Raw genomic sequence first — 20,411 nt, forward strand, 5'->3', positions numbered from 1 at the left:
AATGGGGGACTTTCAAGTAGACTTGGATAATACGGGGGGTTGTTGTACTGGATCAACTCTGGGATAGTGGTAGTTCTGACGAAGAATCCAAGAAGGCGACGAAGTGGCAGGTAGGCACCTTGAATATGTAGACAGCAAACTAGGACGGGCCTCTTAACAATTTCTGAGACAAATGACACGAAGGGGGACCAGCTTGCTCCGACGTAATGAGACAAGGATGACGAGAGTCGGAGACGATAAGATAGGTGGGATGAGAAGTTCCAATGTTTGGAAATCAGGCAAGCAGCCGGAGGAATGCAGCGGGCTCTTTTGGGAAAGACGGGGAGCACTTACACCACGCCCACGAGGACATGCATGTAGGGGAACGGTGGGCTCCCCATGTGTGAGCACTCACACCGCAGAGAGCCGGAGAAGGTCTCCCCCAGTCCACCCAGTCATCAGACAACACAAGTCCGTATCTCTCTGTTAGGGAACAGGAAATGGTCGGGAATGGTTCCGTTGAAGGTCCCGGACAACGGGGCGGGCGTATCCATTGGCTACCAACGGCTGCCCACAGACCGGGGGAAACCAGGGAGGTCCCAAGGACGGAACCATGAAGCAACGGCAGCGCCGGCATCCCCAACGTCGGTCAAAGGTGGGGGTTGGGATCTCGCCTTCGTCCAAACTCGCTATCCAATGAAGCCTGCACGAGATGCAACCTGTACAGCATCCTGTTGACGAACAGGGTCCTTGTCCCCAGGCTCAACAGTCCAATTCCTAGCGGTTCAGCTGCACATGCCAAGTTAGACGGACTAGGGGACTGGGGGGACTGTGCTGATCCGAGCATCGGGTCCCACCGGTGTTTGAGTGGAAAGTTGGCTATCAAATGGTCATGTAAGTCGCCCTGTTCCAATCAAACGTCGTCAATTCGTGACCTGTATGTACACGGATATGCAAGATGATCAGGTGACGCAGCCATGGGTGTCCTGACCGCACGCCCTGCCTGCAGCCGCTGGTTCCCGAGAGATAGTGATGCCTGTCATGATAAGAGTTTGTCCAGTCGAAGATAGAGATAAACGGGTGGTGTACTCAGCAGCAAGCACGAACAGCTTTGTTGTTGTTGTTGTTGTTGTTGTCACATCGCATGGTTGCATTCCCGGAGCACCAATGTTCTGTACTCCCCGTTGCCGAATCTACAGGAAATAGTTCTTCCGATTATTAATTTGGTAGAAACCCCCCACCCTAGCCCCCCCAAAGCAATTGCTCTGCGATTAAGTAACACTACCAGTGTTGTGTATGCAAGATGCTGAAAAAGGAAGCAAGCGGCTCTCTGCCCGGCTTTCTAAGTCGCCGGTCCAAACAACGCAGAGAGCGGATATCTTAGGCATAAAAAGCGGAAACCAATCGGACGGCCAACGTCTCGAAAAACTGCACTTTTCTTTTGCTGTGTTTTGCTGTGTAATCCGAATTCCGATCCCGTCCACTACATGCGGCGGATCTCCTGCTCGTTCTTGTACTTGTCGAGCCCAGTGTCCAAGTTCGCCCACCACTCAAACAGCATCGAGTTGCAGATCAGCTTGAACCAAGGCGTGAACTTAAGGGAAGGATCCTCAAAGAGCTGCTTCAGCTTCTCGGCAGAGACATACTGTACGTCCTTGACCTCGTTCGGGCTGGGGTTAAGATCGACATTGGCCTTGATGAAGAGAATGTAGTCGACTAGAGTGGTACCTCATGGTTAGCACATTGGCACGACAGCGCGGGGCGGCTGCACATCATTGCTACTCACTCTCGTGCTCGCCCCATTTCCCGTCGCTTGGCGCCTTGTAGTGAATGCGTGTCAGGAAGTGAAAGTCCTCCAGGGGGACCTGCTCCTTCTTGATGCCCAATTCGTGGTCCAACTTCCGTCGCGCAGCATTCTTGACGCCCAAAACAGAGTCCTCCAGGTTGGACCCGGTCTCGCTCGCCATGTGCAGCGGGTGTGAGCAGCAGGTGTTGGTCCACATGTCCGGGAAGGTAATCTTCTCGGAGGCACGCTGCTGAAGAAGCAGCTCGTTCTTGTCGTTGAAGAGGAAGACGGAGAAGGCGCGGTGCAAGAGTCCCTTGTCGATGTTCGTCATAAGGTGGCCTGGTTGCGCGTGGTGTTCCTGGTCAGTACAACATGAACCCCGCGCATAACAACCCCTCCCCCCCTTTCCTAGCTGCTTCTTGTATTATGGTGACAACTCACAAAGCTTCTTGCTGGCAGTTCCGATCGGCATATCATTCTCGTCTGTCACAATGCAGACCTCGTCCATCAAGCGGATCTGCTCCTCATCGTGGCCCTCGAGCGCCTCGCCGCTGGTGTCGATATCGGGGAACAGGCTAAGGATGGTCTCGGCTGTGATGGGGACGCTGCGCGTCTGGGTCTCGATGGTGGTGACAGACATGGTGGGCGGTATAGAGGAAGTGGGTGAGGTTAGGAGCGCGTCACGGGTGGTAGACAGAGGGTTTGGGCGCAAGTTATATTGGAAGGAATTAAGGTTCCCCAACAAGTCCACGATAAGGGTCAACACAGCTGCAATTTAAAGTGGGTGCCCTGAACCCTTCTGCTTTATTGCCCGGGTAATCGCCGGGCCCCGGCCCAGCAGCCTGGCACGAGGGGCAAATCGCGCGGACCTCTGGCAGCCGCCAGAACCCTTCAAAGAACACCCTTGCCACCCGAAGGGTGCACCCGCCACTTACACCCAAAGAGGAAGATAAAACACAAGCTTTGCATCGAATGTTATTGTGCCCATCATGTGAGGGCGGTGAAATGTTCTTAATGAAATCCGTCACCAAACCCAAAAAAATCGTCTTGGTTTTTGGCGGAAGTAAATATTGTGTACGTAACCATTAGGTACTAACCGGCATGGCCCAGCGGTTGATGCCCCTTTTTACCCCTATTCTCCAACTTCACCCGAGCCCCAAGTTTGGGCATATATCAACTTATGCTTGCCTCACATCCCTTTGTAAATATACGCTGAAACAAGCGTTATGTGTATTTTTTCCAAACCATCGCAATAGTCAACTCATTCATAGTTGTTTCATATCCTATTCATTTTGCCATTCTTGTGATGTCGTCATATGTTTCATCAACCCGATTTTCTCCTCTTCTCTTCTTCCAAATCTTTTACTTGGATTTCTATTATCAGCCGGCGTTGTTTCTGTTCTCAGCCTCTTTGGCTGCCTGATCCCAATCAGATGCCCAGATAAATGCATATTCAACCAACGACACGCTAAACAGGAATATTAGCAATCGCATCATCAAATCTGGTTCAAGGAGAACTCACAGGCCTAGGCCAATCGTGACGCCGATCCAGAGGCCAGTCAACTTCCAGTCCAGGCCAAAGCCCAAGCCAAAGGAGATGGGCAGCGCCACGACATAATAACAGACCAAGTTGGCGTATCCTCCGAATTCTTGCTTGCCAATACCACGCAGCAGCCCATGAGAGACAGCAGCCATGCCATCGAAGACCTGCATCAGCGCACAAACAGGAAGGACCTTCGCAACCAAGTTGATGACATCCTCATCGTCAGTAAAAAGCCGCGGGATTTGATACCGAAACACCGTCAGTATCGTCAGGTTAAACACCCCCACGAGAAAGCCGCCAAATACAGTCACCTTGGCCGAAGTCTTCCCAGCGTCCACCAACTTAGCCCCCACCAAATTCGCAACCCTCGTCGAGCCCGCAATCGACAACGGAAACGGAATCTGAAAAGTTGTCGAAGTAATAGTAACCAACACACTCTGCGCCGCCAGTGTCGTCACCCCAATCCTCCCACACAACAGCGTCAAAATCTCAAAAGCGAACCACTCCGCCACAACCATAATCATCCCCGGTAACGCCAACCTAATCATCGGTCCCCAATTCCTCAAGGCCCCCTTCTTAAACCCTCCCCACGCCTCCTTCCCTTCCACCTTCCACACATATAGCCCCAACAACAACGGCAACAAATTCTGCGTAATAGCCACCGCCATCGGAGCGCCCTTAAACCCCCAACCCAGCTTCCACACAAACAAAAAGTTCAACAGAACATTCACCGGCGCCGCCACAAGCAGCACATACGTAGTAGCATGAAACAGTCCCTGGGCCAAGACAAACCGTTTCCCTGCTTCAAATATAGCATACGCTGGCGCACCCAACACAATCGTCCTGAGATAAATCCCCGCAAACGCCGCGCTCGCCTGTTCAATTCCCAGTTTGATCAATATCTCCTCCGACTTCCACCACACCCCCATCACCGGCACGAGCACCAACATCAAAAAGTACACCATCCTCTGCATCTGCAGCCCCACTAGGGTCTTGTGCCCAGACCCAAACGCCTGCGCACAGAGGGTATCCAGACTCGTGGCCAGACCCTGGATAGGAGCGTAGCAGGTGATGTTTGCTGTCATGGTAGCCAATGTCACTGCTCCCAACTCGACAGTTCCTAGTCTTGCAACAGCAAAGATGGACGTTACTGTCAAGGAGTACTGCAGCAAAAAGGTGACAATCAGTGATTTGGAATAACCAGCAATAGTTTTCGCCTCCCGCTGCCAGGTGGTGCGGATTTGTCCTGCCGCCACGGCAGCTTCCCATTGCTCGTTGAGATTTTCCGGGGCATCTGATGGATGACGAGAGGTGCTTCCCAGCAAGGGAGCCCGCTCATCCGGACCGATGATGATGCGAGGTGCTTCCTCATCACTGGACGGAAGAGGGACCTTGGTGCTGAAGAGTCGTTTGTACAACCGGGAGAACTGGCCGGCGATGCCTTTTGGTGGTGGCTCATGGTGGTGTTTAGGCGGAATAATATGATTGTCCCTCAGCAAAGACCGTTCAGCATCACGGCTGCGGGCTCGCTCAGTGCGGGTGAGTAAGGCGGGATCATCATGTCCTAAGGGAAGAGCAAGAGCTGGGCGGGTAGTCCCAAAGGCTATCCCGCTTGGCCGGCGGTACAGAGTTGGTCCTTGGGTGGCATCGTCTTCTCCATGGTCAGATCCGTCAACTACTTCTGTGTCGACGGGTATGTCTTCGTCATCGGAGAAAGCTGCAAGGTCTCGTGCCAGGACTTCTTGGGCAAGAGGCGAAGTGGAGAGGAAGGAGTTTGCTAAGGATGCGTGGCGGTCATGGTGGCTGCTAGGGATGGAAGATTCTTTTCTTGCTGGAATTGGCTGACTTCTTGGACTTGAAGGCATTTTGATGACCTTTTTTACAGAAGTATTTTGTGTGTGTTGAAAGTGTTCAAGGTAAGTCCGCCACCGGAGAGAGCTTGACGGCTCGGCCTGTTCGGATGAGGCAAGCCGGACCGGACCCTGTATTGGTAAAAGACGGGACGATGAACCGAATGCGACGCAGAACCCAGAGAGTATTTTTTGACGTTGCAGGTTGAGGTGCAATGCAATGCAATGCACGACGTTCGGTTTATCGAAGAGGTTTTCAAGGCAAGTGCATGAGAGTGAAGGTGAGAAGTCATGAGTCAACTCGAGGAGGGAGGTCCCCCTCTCTTGTGTAGGAACTGGCTGGGCCCTTGGAGGGGTGTGACTGCACAGCACCCTGGCAAAGGTTTAGGTAAAGATTGACCGTTGTTTCGGAACCCGTACATAGAGAGGATTAGTGCATGCTGCCGATAACCGGCATTGCTATGAAGCATCATCGTACCTCCCCCGCTTCGAGAGGTAGGTGAGAAAAGTGGTTGGTGGCTGGGCCATTGATTGTGGAGGACCGAAGGTGCGAATCGTAGAAAGAAGATCTCACAGATGCGGTCATCCAAGCTGTCGTGCGAGGCCCCTGCAGGTCGTTGAGCTGATTGTTCAGAAACTTGGGTTCGTGGCACGATACGGGTTAGGGTTGTGGAGCAGAGTCGTTCTGAATAGTTCGCTTAGTTCTGTCCGCGTATGAAGCCAAGTAGAAAACCAAGATATCGAGTGAGAAACATATCAGATTAGGTATCTTTGAGCTTCATCGAGTAATTTAATTGTGTGTACTTTTAAGTTAGTTGGGTAGTTGGCTTCCTATCAATAGCATGGGGAACAGAAAGCTTGGTCTTATCTGACTGAAGCTAGTGATCTTATCGCCCGGCTAGTTCACGATTGGAAAGCGGTGACTTGGTGCAGAATAGTGAATTTCCCAGAAAGTTACCCAAGCAACGCTGTTTTGCGACAGCATACCCGAATTCTTGTCGCATAGTTCATTCGACATTGGATTCGTTTGCGCAGAATGGGGAAACGGTTCTCTTATGGCGGCGATGCTGCCGGTGGTCCGAGAAAAAGAGCCAAGGTGGTTCATGAAGCACCGACGTCCGAGGAAGTCCACGCCAGCAGACAGTTGAGGCAACTCCTGGTATTCGACCAGGACCCAGCGCGGTCAAGACATGGTTTGTACCTTCCGTTTCCAGTGTTGGCAGGTCAATTGTGCGGCTAACTTGAAATCCCAGGTCTTCAATCGCTCAAACTCTACCTTGACGAACTCCTCAGCACAGATGGCGGCATAAAGAGCGAACGCGCCAAAATTCTCCGAGATTATTTGGATTCAGAGAAACCCGCCGAAGATGGGGAGAACCCGGTCTATCTGCCAGATATTATGCACACATGGAGTCATGCCGGTCAAACCAACAACGACAATCTCATGTCCGCTGTTCCCGTGGTGCTCGTCCTGCTCCTGAGGCTGCTCTCCCAGTCGCTTGAGACCGTCCCATACGGGCTTGGAATTTGCAGAACACTGTTGATCAAAGAATTTCAACAGCTGATCAGTCGGAATTTAACCGCTGACAAGGGGAAATCCTTTGTCATCTCTCCCACACTTCGCTTGTTGAGGGAGGCGGTCAGCTTTGATGGAGGGGCGATTGCGAGACCCTTTTTCAGGGCGAGGGCGACCATGTTGAAATCATTGGCCCGCAATATGGGTATCGTCCACATGGGAGAGGACAAGGAAGACACCAAGCGACCTTCGGCTCGCACTAATGCTATTCAATTCTTTCTCGCCGCAATCAAATACCTTCACCCAGAGGCGAAGAAGGAATTGCTCTCCCAAAGAGACATCGTCTCTGCGCTAACCAGGGACGTCAAGCAGGATCCTCCATATATGCTCAAGGAGCTACTCGTTGGGCTGAAAAATCACATTATTATGGACGACAAGGTTCCCCGCGAGGCCAAGTCAAACCTGCTCAACACCTCGACCCTTGTTCGATTATCGGCGCTTTACCAGTATCGCCTCGATTCCCCAGCCGAAGACGAGCCCTCGATAGCTGATATGGCCCACGAACTATTATTAGCTGTGTGCACAAACCCAGCTTGTGGCGTCTTGAGACAGGACGCTGGATTCTACCCCCGGGAGATAGACCCAAACACGACAATACCAAGGGCGGAGCTCGACGACTTGGGCCTGGAAGCGGTTGCGTGGATGAACAAGTTCAAGACGGAAGTGCCTATTCGAAACTTCACGCTCTCGAACTTTCTACCAAATCTGCGCCCTTGGTCAAGCGTCAAACAAAGTCAACTCATCACCTCTATCTTCAAGGTGGCACCGGAACTAGTGGCCAACTACTTCATCAACAACAAATCTTTCACCTTTGAACCGAAGCTTTCTGCCACATGGATTGGTTACGCGGCGTTTTTGTTCAATACCGTCATTCTCCCAATACCAGAGAATCTGTGCCGCGGTCCAAACGTCCCCGAGCTGCCCCCACCTACGTCAATTGTTCTTGACAACGTCCTCCCGCTTCCTCTGAGCCAAAAGGCCCTCGTCCGCTGCCTAGAACACAAATCAAATATGATCAAGTTCTTTGCCACGAGGATCCTGGTAGTGGCCATAGAGAAACTTGATGCTGTCATCACAATCTACCAGGACCCTTCTCACACCAATAAGTCGATATGGAACGAAGCCGCTCGAAGGCTGGTGGACGAGTTTTGCCAGCGCGCCCCTGGCATTCGCAATATGATTACTGCATGCCAAAAAATCCCCACAGAGGATCTACTCCACCGCGAAGCGGCAAGTCGGCTGCTACGTCTATGCTATGAGGTGCTGCCTCAAGCTACGCTGAGTGCCAAATTGGATGTTTCCGCCCATCTAGACGCTGTTCTGGGCCGCATCTCCAACCAAGAACTGGAGGATCCGCGTGACTTTGCCCTCGGGCTGAAAGAACTTGAAAGTCTTCTGGCTATTGCTGGGTACTCTCCTGGCATGCGGTGGTTCGGGGCTTCGAAAGCAACCACTTTGTCACCTTTCACTCAGTTGCTGAAGATCTGCGTCGAGGCCCCAAAGGGTGTTTCGCTGGAGGCGATGAAGCAGGTTTTGAACTTTGTGGCCGTCGAACAACAGCTCGTTCCAGGTCATGCCGGACACCCTGGCTTGCTTCCGTTGATTGAAGCTCTTCAGTCCTCTTCCAAGTACGCCTCTCAGGCATGGCCGTTCTTGGATAACTGCTTAACGCAATGCGCCATCAAATCGGTGAAGTATGTCGAAATGCTGCAAGATATTGCACAAGAGACTGCCGAGTCCACTAGTCAAAACATCGATGAGCCACTCGTGAGCCCCATCATTCTTGCTATCCGGGACCAACTTCCCCACGCATCTAAGAATGGAGGGGAAGAGGTGCTCAAGGCTCTTGGCCGAATTTTGCCTAGCTATCTGGGGCTGTCAGTCACTGTTGGTGAGAGCAGACCGATACTTAGCTCGATCTTTTCCAAGATGGTGAGTGACCTCCCAGATCCCAAGGGCAAGCTTGCCAAGGCAGGCGTTCCTGAGACGCTTGAATTTCAGCACAATTCTTGGTCATCTTCGAAACCAAAATCCGAGAAGAAGGCAGTGGATACACAGGATGCGGCCACACTCGAAACGAACATCGATCAAGAAACCTTGGAGGGCATGCTGCATGTCCCCGATAGTTTGGAAGCAGAACACTCAGCTTTGATGAAGTGGGCAAACAAGACAGCAGATGAACTTGTCGACGAAGGTTATGCGACCTCCTTGATTGCATTGCTGGCATCTGAACATGCCAGTATCCGTAAAGAGGCGCTTGTCAGTATTCTCAAGGTGGCAGACAAGATCAAACAATCACAGTATGAAGAGAAGGAGCAAGTTTGGCTGCTTTTGTCTGAACTCGCGGAAACGGCCAAAGACAATATCAACAACGGACCTCTGCCCAGCACAATAGTCGCGTTTGCCAGCCACGCCTTGCATATCGTACGCGACCCGCTCCATGGCCTTTACCCCAAGGTCAACATTTTTTTGACTCGAGGACCATACTGGAGTCTGGACAAGCTGCCTCTGGTGGATGAGATACTGACCGAGGAGCCCAACGTCGGCGATGCCTTTTATACCCAGATAAGTTGGCTGTTGACGTACCTCATCGACGGGTTACGTTCAGCTTCTGACCTGGAGCTCTACCACAAAAAGCGTAGCCGGGGACCAATCTTGGAGAGAATCCTTGCTCTGGCGGTCAACCCATACATGAGGCTACCACTACGCACCCAGGTGTTGAGATTACTCTACCGGGCTAGTAGTATCGAGGGTGGCAGTACTACGCTCACGACGAGATTCAGCGTGATGAACTGGTTGGAGGAACGACGGTCCGCGTGCGCTGATTCCAGTGAAGCTGCAGTCTATGATGGCCTGCGTAGGAGGATATGGGAGACGTGTGACCAGCAAAGGGTTACAGAATGGAGTAAGAACGGGCTGCCTTGAGCATTTAATTGTATAATTGTAGAGCATGTACGAGACAATACCAAGATACCAAGTCGTTTTGAAGATTATCAGCGGAAGCTCGAGTACTGTTCTCAAAGGAAGTTGGGGGCCTGTGATTTGTTGAATGAAAGGGTTGTGGCTGCCTTGACAGCTGCAGCAAGGAGTTCCCGTCTTGGGGACACAAGGACTCCCCCACATTTGCATCATGGTCCCTTTGATGCCTTGCGCGGGAGCTGAAATTGTTGGGCTAGGAATTGATATGACCAGGTGAATGGCCTTGTGAAAGACATGATTGGTGAGGCAAGTCTACTGCAAGAGAAAGCGAAAGGCAGCTCTTATCGATAAGGATACCTCGCCAGTGAGTTGTTTGATTCAGGCTTCGAAACAAGAGACAACGACCCCGCCACCTGCTCCCCAGCAACTACTTCCATCTCTGCCATTGCATTGCACCGAAAAATCAAACCCTGCGGACAACGGCGGAGTGTGAGTTGAATATCCACATCTACACGTAGTCGGTAGCACTGTCCACCGGGCCACTGCTTGTCGCACCGCCACTGCCCGTTCTACCGTACCTAGTGCCCAAAAGCCAGTCGCCTGAGACCCTCTTTCCTTCCAGAACGAACCCCGTTTATCACTGATTTGCTCGACCGCACACCCACACCCACACCTCACCCACACCACACCGCAGCACACACCCGCAAACAAGAATCTAAGAGCCCAAAATCACCGCGCTTCCACCGACCGTCCTACCTCGACATCACGTCCAATCCCCCATCCGCCGAACCTCGAGCAACAAGTTCCCTTCCCATCGCCCCGTAGACCTGCCTTTTCTGCACCGCTCCACACCTTGTCACCTCGCCCGCAATTCACCTGCCAACACAGCCGACTCCTGATCAGTCTCGGGTGCTGGGATAACCTCCTCCGGTGAGGACCGCCATCAATCACTGCGCTGCCATCAATCGAGCGCTTGGTTTCACATTCGATAACTCTCGAGCCTCTATATTCTAACCAAACAAGCGTCAGCCAAATACTCCTCTGCGGACGTCTGGTCGACATCATTCGGCCACGCCCGCCACAATCTCCATAGAAAGGAGCGCCCAACGACCCTTTCATGGTTGCTGCTTAATTTAACCACGATGGCTCAAAGATACTCTTACACCGAGGAGCACCTCCTCTTCTTGCGCCAATCTCCGCTATGTGTCAAGCCACCGGGCCTTCCACCCGCTGAAGAGTGGATGGGGTATGCGACGAAGGCCCAATTTCAGATCATACATACAGGTTTGGCTAACCCCTCTATTTTCTCCAGGCCACCTCCCGAAACATTCCGCAATCAGCCTGGAAAGGTCAACGATGCTCGCAAAGGCGGCGACAGTCTGTTGCTGGGCCAGGAAAACCGGCGTCCGACGTTGGATCGCAATGCTAGCCGAACTTCAGGATGTATGGATTACCCCTTCCCCCCCCCCAAAACTGCGTTGGAGAGAGTGCATGGCGCCCAACATAGCCCAACAATTCATCACCAATCTTTGCTAATTCGACAAAAATAGTTGCTGATGACTTGATTCTCGGCCCCCCGCGCAATGCCTTCGCATCTGCAACCGCAATCCGCGGCGCCCGGAGCGGCGATGCGGATAAAGGATCGAAGGATCTAGACAGACCGGACCGAACCGATCGCTTCAACTTCCGTAATCGTACCAACGACGCGGACTCAACCGGTGACCGACTCGGTCGGGATAATCATAATCGAGACGGCAAAGATGGCCGGAACAACAATGGTTTCCGGCGACGTGGAGACCAGGACCAGGATACCGAGGGCTGGAGTACCGTGAAGCCTCGCAAGAGCTTCGGCGCCGAAGGAGCCGAACGCTTTCAGGGACGTATGGGTGGCGCTGGTACCGACCGCTTCCCAGCTCGCGACGACCGCCGGACTAGGGACCGTGAAGACCAGGATGGTGGAAACCGCCGTACCTTCCGCCCACGTGATCAAGAAGACGAGGACCCCGAAACACCACGGAGGAATGGGCTCACCAGAGGCAAGACCGACCCATGGTTCAGCAAGGACAGCGGGACCGCCACTGCCACCGAGGCCTCGACAGGACAGAAGCATATCGAAAGAAAGAGCTGGAGAGACCGTGCCCCTCCAGAGGAAAGGCCTGCGGAAAGACACAATGACCGCCAGGACAGAAACTTTGAAAGGCGCTGGGATCGCCAGCAGAAGGTTGAGAACGACCCGGAGTGGATGGCCGAGCCTGCGGAAGAACCTTCTCAGGGCCGCACCGCGGACGATTTCCGCAAGTTCATGGAAGCTATGAAGAGCGGACCCAAGTCGGATGAGAAGCCCGCTTCGATAGCTCTTGACAAACCTTCAACTGACTCCTTTTTCGAACTGGAGCCCAAGGTGCTCTCAGCACCCGCAGTCGAGAATAGACCCGATAAGTTTTTTGAGGCTTTTGGAGGTACAGGCCTTGATGCAGGCACGCCCGCTGCCGAAGCCAAGGACGCGGCCAGGCCCAAGGGAGCGAAGCCATCACGGTTCTTGTCATTCCTGGCGCAGCAGGAAAATGGCCAGCCCAAAGCTGAACCACCCACCCCGGCACCAGCCGCATCTGCTGGCGATGGGAAACCGCCATCGGGCGAGGCCGACAAGCTTGCTTTCCAGCAGCTTATAGAGAAGCTCCATAGCAGTCGTCTGGGAGGCTCAGGCAGCCCTACCCCAAATGGACCTCCACCCCCTGGCCCTCCCCGAGATGCCCCTGGAGGACTGTATAATTTGATGCCACAGAAGAGCAATGTGGCATCTCCAGAGCCATTTCAACAGTACGGAAATGACAGGCGTGATGATCCCCGCTTCCGTCCTCCACCACAGCCGTCTCCTTATGAGATGATGACATCTCGCATGGGTCTGCCGGGTCCATCTCATTCCCCGCCAGTCAGTCGGCCGGAGCATGCCTTACAGGAACTCCTTTCTCAGCGCCAGAGTCAATCCAATCCTCGCGGGCCTCAAACACCTGGCGTGGTCAATGAAAATACGGAATTCTTGATGCACCTTATGCAGGGCCACCGGCGCGTTGAACCAATGAGGCCTGAGCAACGGCAGCCAGATCAGCATTTGCCCGAACAGCTCCTCGCCCGTATGCAACAACAGCAGCAATCCAGCAAGCAGGGGCCTCTTCCCGGAATGCCAGACCGTGAGCATCTTGAATACCAGCGTGAGAGAAGCGCGTCCCAGCGTCAGCAGCAACAACTTCGTGGACAGCCGGGACCACAAGGCTTCATGGATGAGAGTCAATTCCACCCCGGAGATATGAATGCCCGCCCTCCGCAACAGCCGACACAGATCCTGCAGCGGCCGATGCCTCCTCCTGGCTTGGATCACCAAATGCATCCTTTCCATATGGGTGGCCCCTCGGGCGGTGCGGGCCCGGCGCCTCAGATGCAGCCACAACGGCCAATGATCCCACCTCCCGGGCTGCTCAACAGCGGTCCTCGGAATGCCAATGTCGGGCCCATGCCCGGAATGCAGTTCCCACCAAACTTCCCGCCCCCACATGGACCCCCAGGTCCCAGCAACTTCCCATCTGTACCGCTACCTCCACACATTGGCGGCCCCCCTCCTGGACCCCCTGAGGGCATGGCAGGACCTCCAAGGCAGATGCAACCGCCTCCGGGCTTCTTTGGCGGACCCCCGCCCCCGGGCTTCATGGGACCTCTCGGTATGGGATTCCCAGGCGGTCCCGGCGTGCCGGGCGGACCGGGCGGACCAGGCCCTGATGGTCTGGGGCCAAATGTAATGGGCTATGGCGGGCTTCCCAGTCCCTTTGATAGGATGGAGCGGATGGACAGAAGGGGCATGATGCCTCCTCCGGGAAACTTCCGCGGCTAGAGGAATGACCGTGAAGGAAATCCGGACCAGCGTGTGCAAATGGCCTTGGAGCATATTATGCAGGTGCGGGAACACGAGGAACGAGTTCGTGAAGAGCACAAAAGGGAACATGGGCGGCCTCATCTTTAGCAAGCCTTCCGAGGCTCTAAAACAACGGAGGTTAGCCTGAAGAAAGCAGAGACAGTTAGGGGCGTTAGATGACGATGTCACGAATTGGAAGGAGGTGACGCGTATCCTGACCGCCCACGTCTACAAGCGTGCTGCCTACCTCCACGAACAGCTGGCGACTGGTATAAGATGGGTTCTCTTTTAATTGTGTACGGGCATGGCCTACTCCCAAGAAAAGCGGGCAATTTTGGAACAGCGGACGGTGGTGGTGGCATAGTTCTTAAGAAAAAGGTTTTGTCGATAATGGCATAAAATCAGGGGTAGGGACGGAAGGAGTGTCTGGTGGTGATTTTACCTAGGCAAGGAATGAGATGATAGGAGTATGGGACAGAGGTTGGTGAACGATTAACCACTGATCTGTGGTGATTTTTAGGCCTCTTTTCTTTCTTTGTGAAGTCTAGTACTACTACGTTTTCTGTTTGGTGTGGATGTTGTCTGAACGGTGTGCTGTGTGGTTTAGCAGTATGTAGTAGTTGTTTGATTGGTACCTCCTACTTTGAGATAGCGCGAGGCTAAGGGAAGCGAGGGGGGGTTGAAAGTGTAGGGTTATGTTTTCTGTGAGGGGGTTTAAAAGGTGAAGGGCGAGCAAGGAGGAGCGTTGAAATGATGAACTAGCAGCGTTGCTGTTGTGACTTGTGTTGCTGAGGGGGGAATCAAGCGAATAATGAAGATGAAAAAGAATTTATAGTGAGCCGGGGAGCATTGTGAAATCTTTGTGGCATAGTAATATGGAACCTGTGTTGTTGCTTTTTCCAAGATGGCACTTTTATAAAGAAGACTACAAAATGAAGCGAGAAGTACAAAAGAGAAGTGTGCTGTTGTGAGGAAACAGCAGCATGGAAAAAGATATGGTTTTGATTTCGTCCAGGCTCGAACTGGAGACCTTCAGTGTGTTAGACTGACGTGATAACCAACTACACCACGAAACCATAGGTTGTTGTCAGAAAAAAGCAGTGGAAGATTAGTACATGTGGAGAAGGTTGCGGTGGGGGCGTGATGGGTGGAGAAAAGTGGGAGGCGATGAGACGATGGATAAAGAAATCCGGGGATGTTCGTGGGAGGTGTTTGAAGAGGTAGCCTTGGGCTGTTGGAAAGATTCAAGTCCAGAGAGAAGGTGCTGGTCTCTTTTGGGTGGCTATTGGGCACCTTGAGGGTCTTGCCGTTGATGAGGCAAGCGGCAAAGCGGCAAATGACCTGTGGCACCATGGAGCTCTTCACTCAAGACGCCGTCTCAAATGTGATCACGATGCAGTCAACTGCAATAAACATCATGCCATGGGAGAATTGAACAAGTCAAAGAAATAGAAATCCCCAGAATCCCCAGCTCGGGATGGCGGAAAGGCGTGTAAGTGGCCGGCCGGTCTCGGCAATTGGGCCCCCGGCCCAAGCAATCGCCAATCAGTGAGCTGGTCCCGCGCCTGGGCGACATCGCGCCTGTTGCCTCGGCATGTGCTTGCTGGGTTCGCCGACACCAACCACTCGCAATCGACTTGTCGAACGCCTCTGCTTTCTCTGCGGTTCTACGACTGCAACATTAAAGAACCAGGGCAAGTTTCTGGTATATTTTCAACAAACCTCTCCGCTGCAGTGTTTAACTGTCGGGCTTTGAGTAGCAGATGGTGATAGTAACGTCATCAATCGTCGATTCAACGCATCACTAAAGAAACAAATAACATCCATTGACCTAGCAACCCAAACGACAAAGACATTGAATAAACGTTTATTTCCAACGAACCCGATTCAGTATAATACCTCCTTTCACACGCCGCGATTTTCGAACCAACAACCTCTTCTCTACCGATAAACAACAACAAAACCTTACCGGGCTCCCATCAACAACAAACCATGCCCCGCCCAACCCAAACCATAACCCTCCCCATCCTCCCCCTCCCCCCAGGCGCGGTTCTTCTTCCGGGAGTAATCCAACGAATCTCCGTCTCCTCCCTCCGCCCCGACGTCGCCTCCCTCCTCGCAGCAGTCTACACCCGCGCCGCAGCCGCCTCCACCTCCTCCAGCAAATCCGGCCCCAGCGGAAGAATAGACACCATCCCCATCGCCTGCCTCCCCCTGGCCTCCCCCCTGATCAACTACAAGGGTCAACAGCTCCTCCTCCAGAAAGAAGACTCTCCATCTACACCACCCCCGAAAATCGACCCCTCCAAAGCCACCAAGAACGACCTCTTCCCCTACGGCGTCGACGCCAAAATCACGGGTATCGAAGGTCGTGGAACGGGGGAGTTTACCCTCCTAGTCGAGGGCATCTGCCGCGTAAAGCTAGAAAAAGCCTGGACCAACACCGAAAGAGGCTTTCTCGAAGGCAGGGTCATCGACCTCGTCGATGATGCAACCGAGCTTGAAAAGGGCGGGGTGGTGCTCCAGGAATTGTTTAACCACCTCAAAATGCTGAGTCGGGAGTTGGTTGCGATTCTTAGGTTGACTGCCATGTTGCCGAGATCTGGTCAGCAGGGTTTGTCGCCTTTGTTGGCTAGGAGACTGGATCTCTTTATTACACGGCAGAAGCAGCCGGGGGCGTTGGCGGACTTTATGGCGAATATTGTGGAGGCTAGTTATGAGGAGAAGTTGATGGTGCTGGCGGCGGTGGAGGTGAAGGTGAGGGTGCAGAGGGTGATTGATTTGTTGGATAGGCAGGTGAATGGGTTGAAGAGGGGGATTAAAATTACGGCTATTAGCACGACGGGGAGTGGGATGTTTCCGTTTTTGGATAAGGGGAAGGAGGAGGAGGAGAGGGAGAGGTTTAGGAGGGGGGGGACGATTGTGCCGGTTAAGGGGGGGTTGCCTGGGGTGGGGGGGTTGCCGGGAATGTTTTCGGGGGGGCAGCAGCCAAAGGGGATGATTGGAGGAGGGGGGCAGGATGGGGAGGATCAGGAACCGAATGAGATTGAGGAGTTGGCCAAGAGGCTGGAGGCTACGAAGCTTTCGCCTGAGGCGGCCAAGGTGGCGGAGAGGGAATTGAAGAGGCTGAAAAAGATCCATCCCGCGCAGGCTGAGTATGCTGTTACGCGGACATATCTGGAGACGCTGGCGGAGATTCCGTGGACGGTTACGACTGATGATCGGCTGGGACCGCATACGCTGCCGAGGGCGAGGAAGCAGTTGGATGAGGATCATTATGGGTTGGAGAAGGTCAAGAAGAGGCTGCTGGAGTACTTGGCGGTGCTGAGGTTGAAGCAGAGTGTGAATGAGGAGGTTGACAAGGAGATCAAGAAGGTGGAGGAGGAGCTTGGGGCCACTAGTGCCCACAGTGACACTAAGGAGGCGGAGGAAGCGGCCGAGAAGGCTGCTGATGCAACTACTGCCCTGGAGGAAAAGATCAAGGCTAATAGTGCCAAGGTTGAGATTCTTCGCAGCAAGAGAATGGTTGATAAGTCCCCTATTCTTTTGCTTGTCGGCCCCCCAGGTGTAGGCAAGACCTCCCTTGCCCGCTCCGTCGCTACAGCCCTCGGCCGCAAGTTCCACCGCATCTCCCTCGGCGGCGTCCGCGATGAGGCGGAAATCCGCGGCCACAGAAGAACCTACGTCGCAGCCATGCCAGGTCTTATAGTGCAGGGCCTCAAGAAAGTCGGCGTGGCGAACCCAGTCGTCCTGCTCGACGAAATCGACAAGATTGGCGGCTCCAACCACCACGGCGACCCCTCTGCTGCCATGCTGGAAGTTCTCGACCCGGAGCAGAACCACAACTTTGTCGATCACTACATCAACATCCCTATTGACTTGAGCAAGGTCATGTTCATTGCCACAGCCAACAGCCTGGATACCATCCCGGCGCCGCTGCTGGACAGGATGGAGACGATTTACATTCCGGGGTACACCACGTTGGAGAAGAGGCATATTGCCATGCAGCATTTGGTACCAAAGCAGATTAGGGTCAACGGGTTGAGGGAGGAGCAGGTTGTTTTTACGGAGGAGGTGGTGGGGAGGATCATTGAGAGTTATACACGGGAGGCGGGGGTCAGAAATCTGGAAAGGGAGATTGGGTCGGTGTTGAGGGGGAAGGCGGTTGAGTACGCGGATGCGAAGGATGCGGGACACCCGGAGAAGTACAATCCTGTGCTGACGGTGGATGATCTTGAGCGATTCCTCGGCATTGAGAAGTTTGAGGAGGAGATTGCGGAGAAGACGAGCAGGCCGGGGATTGTCACGGGCTTAGTGGCGTATAGCTCGGGAGGGAATGGGAGCATCCTGTTTATCGAGGTGGCAGACATGCCGGGCAGTGGAAGGTTGCAGCTCACGGGTAAACTGGGGGATGTGCTGAAGGAGAGTGTGGAGGTGGCGCTTACGTGGGTGAAGGCGAATGCGTACGAGCTTGGGTTGACGCAGAACCCGGGGGAGGATATCATGAAGGGGAGGAGCATTCATGTGCATTGTCCTAGTGGAAGTATTCCCAAGGATGGGCCGAGCAGTGGGATTGCGCAGGCGGTGGCGATGGTTAGTTTGTTTAGTGGGAGGGCGGTGCCGCCTACTATGGCCATGACGGTATGTCTTTTCTTCTCTCATCTACTCTACGCAAGATGCTAACTTTCTCTGTCAAGGGCGAAATCTCCCTCCGTGGCCGCGTCACTGCCGTCGGTGGCATCAAGGAGAAACTTATTGGTGCGTTGAGGGCGGGAGTCAAGACTGTGTTGCTACCTGCGCAGAACAGGAAGGATGTGAAGGACTTGCCGCAGGAGGTGAAGGATGGGTTGGAGATTGTGCATGTGGAGCATATCTGGGAGGCGATACGGTTTGTCTGGCCTGATGCGGAGTGGCCGGTGGATAGGAAGGGTGTTGCTGTTCAGAGTCGGTTGTAAGAAAGGGGTGGTCATGATGATGGATGATGAGGCATGGCTATTATGGGTACATATGTGAGCGGAGTTTGTTTTTGATTTGCTTTTGAGAGAAAAAGTGGAAGAGGAAGATAGCGTGTATTGGTATTGTAATTGAGATATTTTTCATGGTTTTCATCACGAGGAGTTTCGAGGGCGTCAATGAGTGGAGATTATGATCATTGGTTGTGAGGTTCATTGATTATTGTCCCCTTTTGATATCAGGGTTAAATGTTCTCATCACCAACCAGGGGTCGTAAAATTCCGGGTTATGTATGGCCTACGATCAGGGGGCAAGATTCAGGGGTAGGGTTGATTTAGACTAAAACAACAACAAACAGTTGGTTTCTCGAACCTCTCCCTCCCTCCACTTTCCAACGTGACATGGAACTGCTGCAGAAGACATGTGTGTACGTACCTACCTACCTTGACCTACATATGCATTACGCATCCTGTGGCGGCGTCGCATGCAATGCAATGTAATGTAATGTGGATGTATGGTACTAGGTTACTAGTTACTTAACTTTTTTGCTGCGGTATTATGTAGTGCAGACTGACACGACACACACACACACACACACACACACACACACACACACACACACACACACACACACACACACACACACACACACACACACACACACACACACACACACACACACAAACACACACACACACACACACACACACACACACACACGGAGGAAGCGGCGGAAGAAGAAGCAAGCTGAACTTGCTAGGGGGAAGGTTAAGAGGAAGGGTGGTACTGCATTTTTTGCATGGATGGGATTTTGTTACACTGCTTGGGAGGTACCCTTGTTTTTTTCTCTCTGGACTTTTGGCATCCTGCTGGACTGTGTGGTGATGTATAATTATAATACCTATTTGGGGCACTCACTGATGGTTGTAGTAGCGTGGGTTTTGGTTTCGAGGTTTGATGGTTAAGATTGGTATTTTAATAGCTCTGTTGATGTGAGATTCAGTGGGTGCAATACAAAGTCATGAAACGAAGGGAGCACGGAAACACGCGGATGGTCTGTGTACGATATATTAAATTCTTTTTTTTTTGTGTATGTGTGTGTGTGCATGTTGTTTTTGTTACTTGCTTACCCAAGGTTGCAAAGGGTTACGGTTACCGGGAAAATGTCTCAGTTGTTGGTGCCAATGAAGGGGGAGGGATTTAGGGGTGGTTGGGGTGATGTGGTGTGATGACGAGGTTATGCTGTGGCGAGGCGGTGTATTGTAGTTAGGTAGCTGATTGTCAATATGTCAGTTTTGGGGATTGTTGGGGTTTTGGAAAGAGTGAGTATCTGTGTCTGGTTGAGGGTTGTGAGGCGAGTTTCCTTATCTTTTGATGGGTTTGATAGTGCTGCTTAGATGATAAAGATTGATTTGGATAGGGGCGTATGGGGATCGGTTTTGTATAGTGCAATGAGTGTTTTTGAACTACTTGTTCGCCTACACAAGGAAGTGTTTCAGAGTTCCACGTTGACAATGCATCATCTTCATGTGTCTATTTTGTCTGTTGACATGTTGTATTATCTGGTGCTTTGGTACCTATAACGCTTACAAGTAAAGCTTATTGCCCTGGTGATTAACACAACTAACACTGAAATGTTTGGTGCTTGAGCAACTCCCTTCTTACCCCTGAATTAGCCCATGAGATCTCCAGGCCACTTTATTTGAGACCTGGGAATAAACAAAAGAAGTAGATCGCTCCGGGATGTCAGGTAGGGCTCTTACAGGTGCCTACATGGCACGATCTTATCATGCGGTGATCACGGCCGTTGGCTCTGTAACTCATGGACACCAGGATGGGGGCTACATGTCAATTTCAGCGTTGTATACACGTTTTTTCTGCAAGCTCATGCCGTGCCA

General features: G+C 52.8%; 5 protein-coding genes and 1 non-coding gene across 6 annotated transcripts; 4 read left to right on the top strand and 2 right to left on the bottom strand.

The window, feature by feature from the left end:
- Window positions 1-1,462: 1,462 nt before the first annotated feature.
- IDI1 (isopentenyl-diphosphate delta-isomerase idi1) lies at window positions 1,463-2,561 on the bottom strand (the record flags this gene model as incomplete). The annotated part of the gene is made up of 3 exons (XM_062891990.1): window positions 2,207-2,561; window positions 1,766-2,104; window positions 1,463-1,695 (listed from the first exon to the last, which is right to left on the bottom strand). The coding sequence occupies exons 1-3, from the start codon at window positions 2,403-2,405 to the stop codon at window positions 1,463-1,465; spliced, it is 771 nt and encodes a 256-aa protein (XP_062740487.1). The 5' UTR covers window positions 2,406-2,561.
- Window positions 2,562-2,807: 246 nt separating this feature from the next.
- On the bottom strand, window positions 2,808-6,002 carry QC762_603010 (uncharacterized protein). The gene is made up of 2 exons (XM_062891989.1): window positions 3,288-6,002; window positions 2,808-3,233 (listed from the first exon to the last, which is right to left on the bottom strand). Exons 1-2 carry the CDS (start codon window positions 5,171-5,173, stop codon window positions 3,146-3,148), a joined length of 1,974 nt encoding a protein of 657 aa, XP_062740488.1. The 5' UTR covers window positions 5,174-6,002; the 3' UTR covers window positions 2,808-3,145.
- A 122-nt stretch (window positions 6,003-6,124) lies between these two features.
- Window positions 6,125-9,736, top strand: QC762_603000 (uncharacterized protein). Its single transcript, XM_062891988.1, has 2 exons — window positions 6,125-6,351; window positions 6,412-9,736. Exons 1-2 carry the CDS (start codon window positions 6,195-6,197, stop codon window positions 9,657-9,659), a joined length of 3,405 nt encoding a protein of 1,134 aa, XP_062740489.1. The 5' UTR covers window positions 6,125-6,194; the 3' UTR covers window positions 9,660-9,736.
- Window positions 9,737-10,052: 316 nt separating this feature from the next.
- Window positions 10,053-14,502, top strand: QC762_602990 (uncharacterized protein). Its single transcript, XM_062891987.1, has 3 exons — window positions 10,053-10,899; window positions 10,966-11,096; window positions 11,204-14,502. Exons 1-3 carry the CDS (start codon window positions 10,796-10,798, stop codon window positions 13,537-13,539), a joined length of 2,571 nt encoding a protein of 856 aa, XP_062740490.1. The 5' UTR covers window positions 10,053-10,795; the 3' UTR covers window positions 13,540-14,502.
- A 60-nt stretch (window positions 14,503-14,562) lies between these two features.
- QC762_0093530 lies at window positions 14,563-14,636 on the top strand. The gene has a single exon. It is a non-coding gene; the product is annotated as a tRNA-Val (tRNA).
- A 470-nt stretch (window positions 14,637-15,106) lies between these two features.
- On the top strand, window positions 15,107-18,676 carry QC762_602970 (uncharacterized protein). Its single transcript, XM_062891986.1, has 2 exons — window positions 15,107-18,201; window positions 18,258-18,676. Exons 1-2 carry the CDS (start codon window positions 15,553-15,555, stop codon window positions 18,513-18,515), a joined length of 2,907 nt encoding a protein of 968 aa, XP_062740491.1. The 5' UTR covers window positions 15,107-15,552; the 3' UTR covers window positions 18,516-18,676.
- The last annotated feature ends 1,735 nt before the right edge of the window (window positions 18,677-20,411 follow it).

This window comes from Podospora pseudocomata, chromosome 6 (assembly GCF_035222375.1).
Source record: "Podospora pseudocomata strain CBS 415.72m chromosome 6, whole genome shotgun sequence".
Classification (NCBI taxonomy): Eukaryota; Fungi; Ascomycota; class Sordariomycetes; order Sordariales; family Podosporaceae; genus Podospora; species Podospora pseudocomata.

What these genes read in the sequence shown, in the direction of transcription:
- QC762_602990 (XM_062891987.1), top strand. Translation starts at nt 10,796, where the DNA reads ATGGCTCAAAGATACTCTTACACCGAGGAGCACCTCCTCTTCTTGCGC. An exon ending in CCCGCTGAAGAGTGGATGGG is followed by an intron (nt 10,900 to 10,965) that starts GTATGCGACGAA and finishes TATTTTCTCCAG; the next exon opens with GCCACCTCCCGAAACATTCC. An exon ending in TGCTAGCCGAACTTCAGGAT is followed by an intron (nt 11,097 to 11,203) that starts GTATGGATTACC and finishes CGACAAAAATAG; the next exon opens with TTGCTGATGACTTGATTCTC.
- QC762_603010 (XM_062891989.1), bottom strand. Translation starts at nt 5,173, where the DNA reads ATGCCTTCAAGTCCAAGAAGTCAGCCAATTCCAGCAAGAAAAGAATCT. An exon ending in GTCACGATTGGCCTAGGCCT is followed by an intron (nt 3,234 to 3,287) that starts GTGAGTTCTCCT and finishes ATTCCTGTTTAG; the next exon opens with CGTGTCGTTGGTTGAATATG.
- QC762_602970 (XM_062891986.1), top strand. Translation starts at nt 15,553, where the DNA reads ATGCCCCGCCCAACCCAAACCATAACCCTCCCCATCCTCCCCCTCCCC. An exon ending in CGCCTACTATGGCCATGACG is followed by an intron (nt 18,202 to 18,257) that starts GTATGTCTTTTC and finishes TTCTCTGTCAAG; the next exon opens with GGCGAAATCTCCCTCCGTGG.
- QC762_603000 (XM_062891988.1), top strand. Translation starts at nt 6,195, where the DNA reads ATGGGGAAACGGTTCTCTTATGGCGGCGATGCTGCCGGTGGTCCGAGA. An exon ending in CCCAGCGCGGTCAAGACATG is followed by an intron (nt 6,352 to 6,411) that starts GTTTGTACCTTC and finishes TTGAAATCCCAG; the next exon opens with GTCTTCAATCGCTCAAACTC.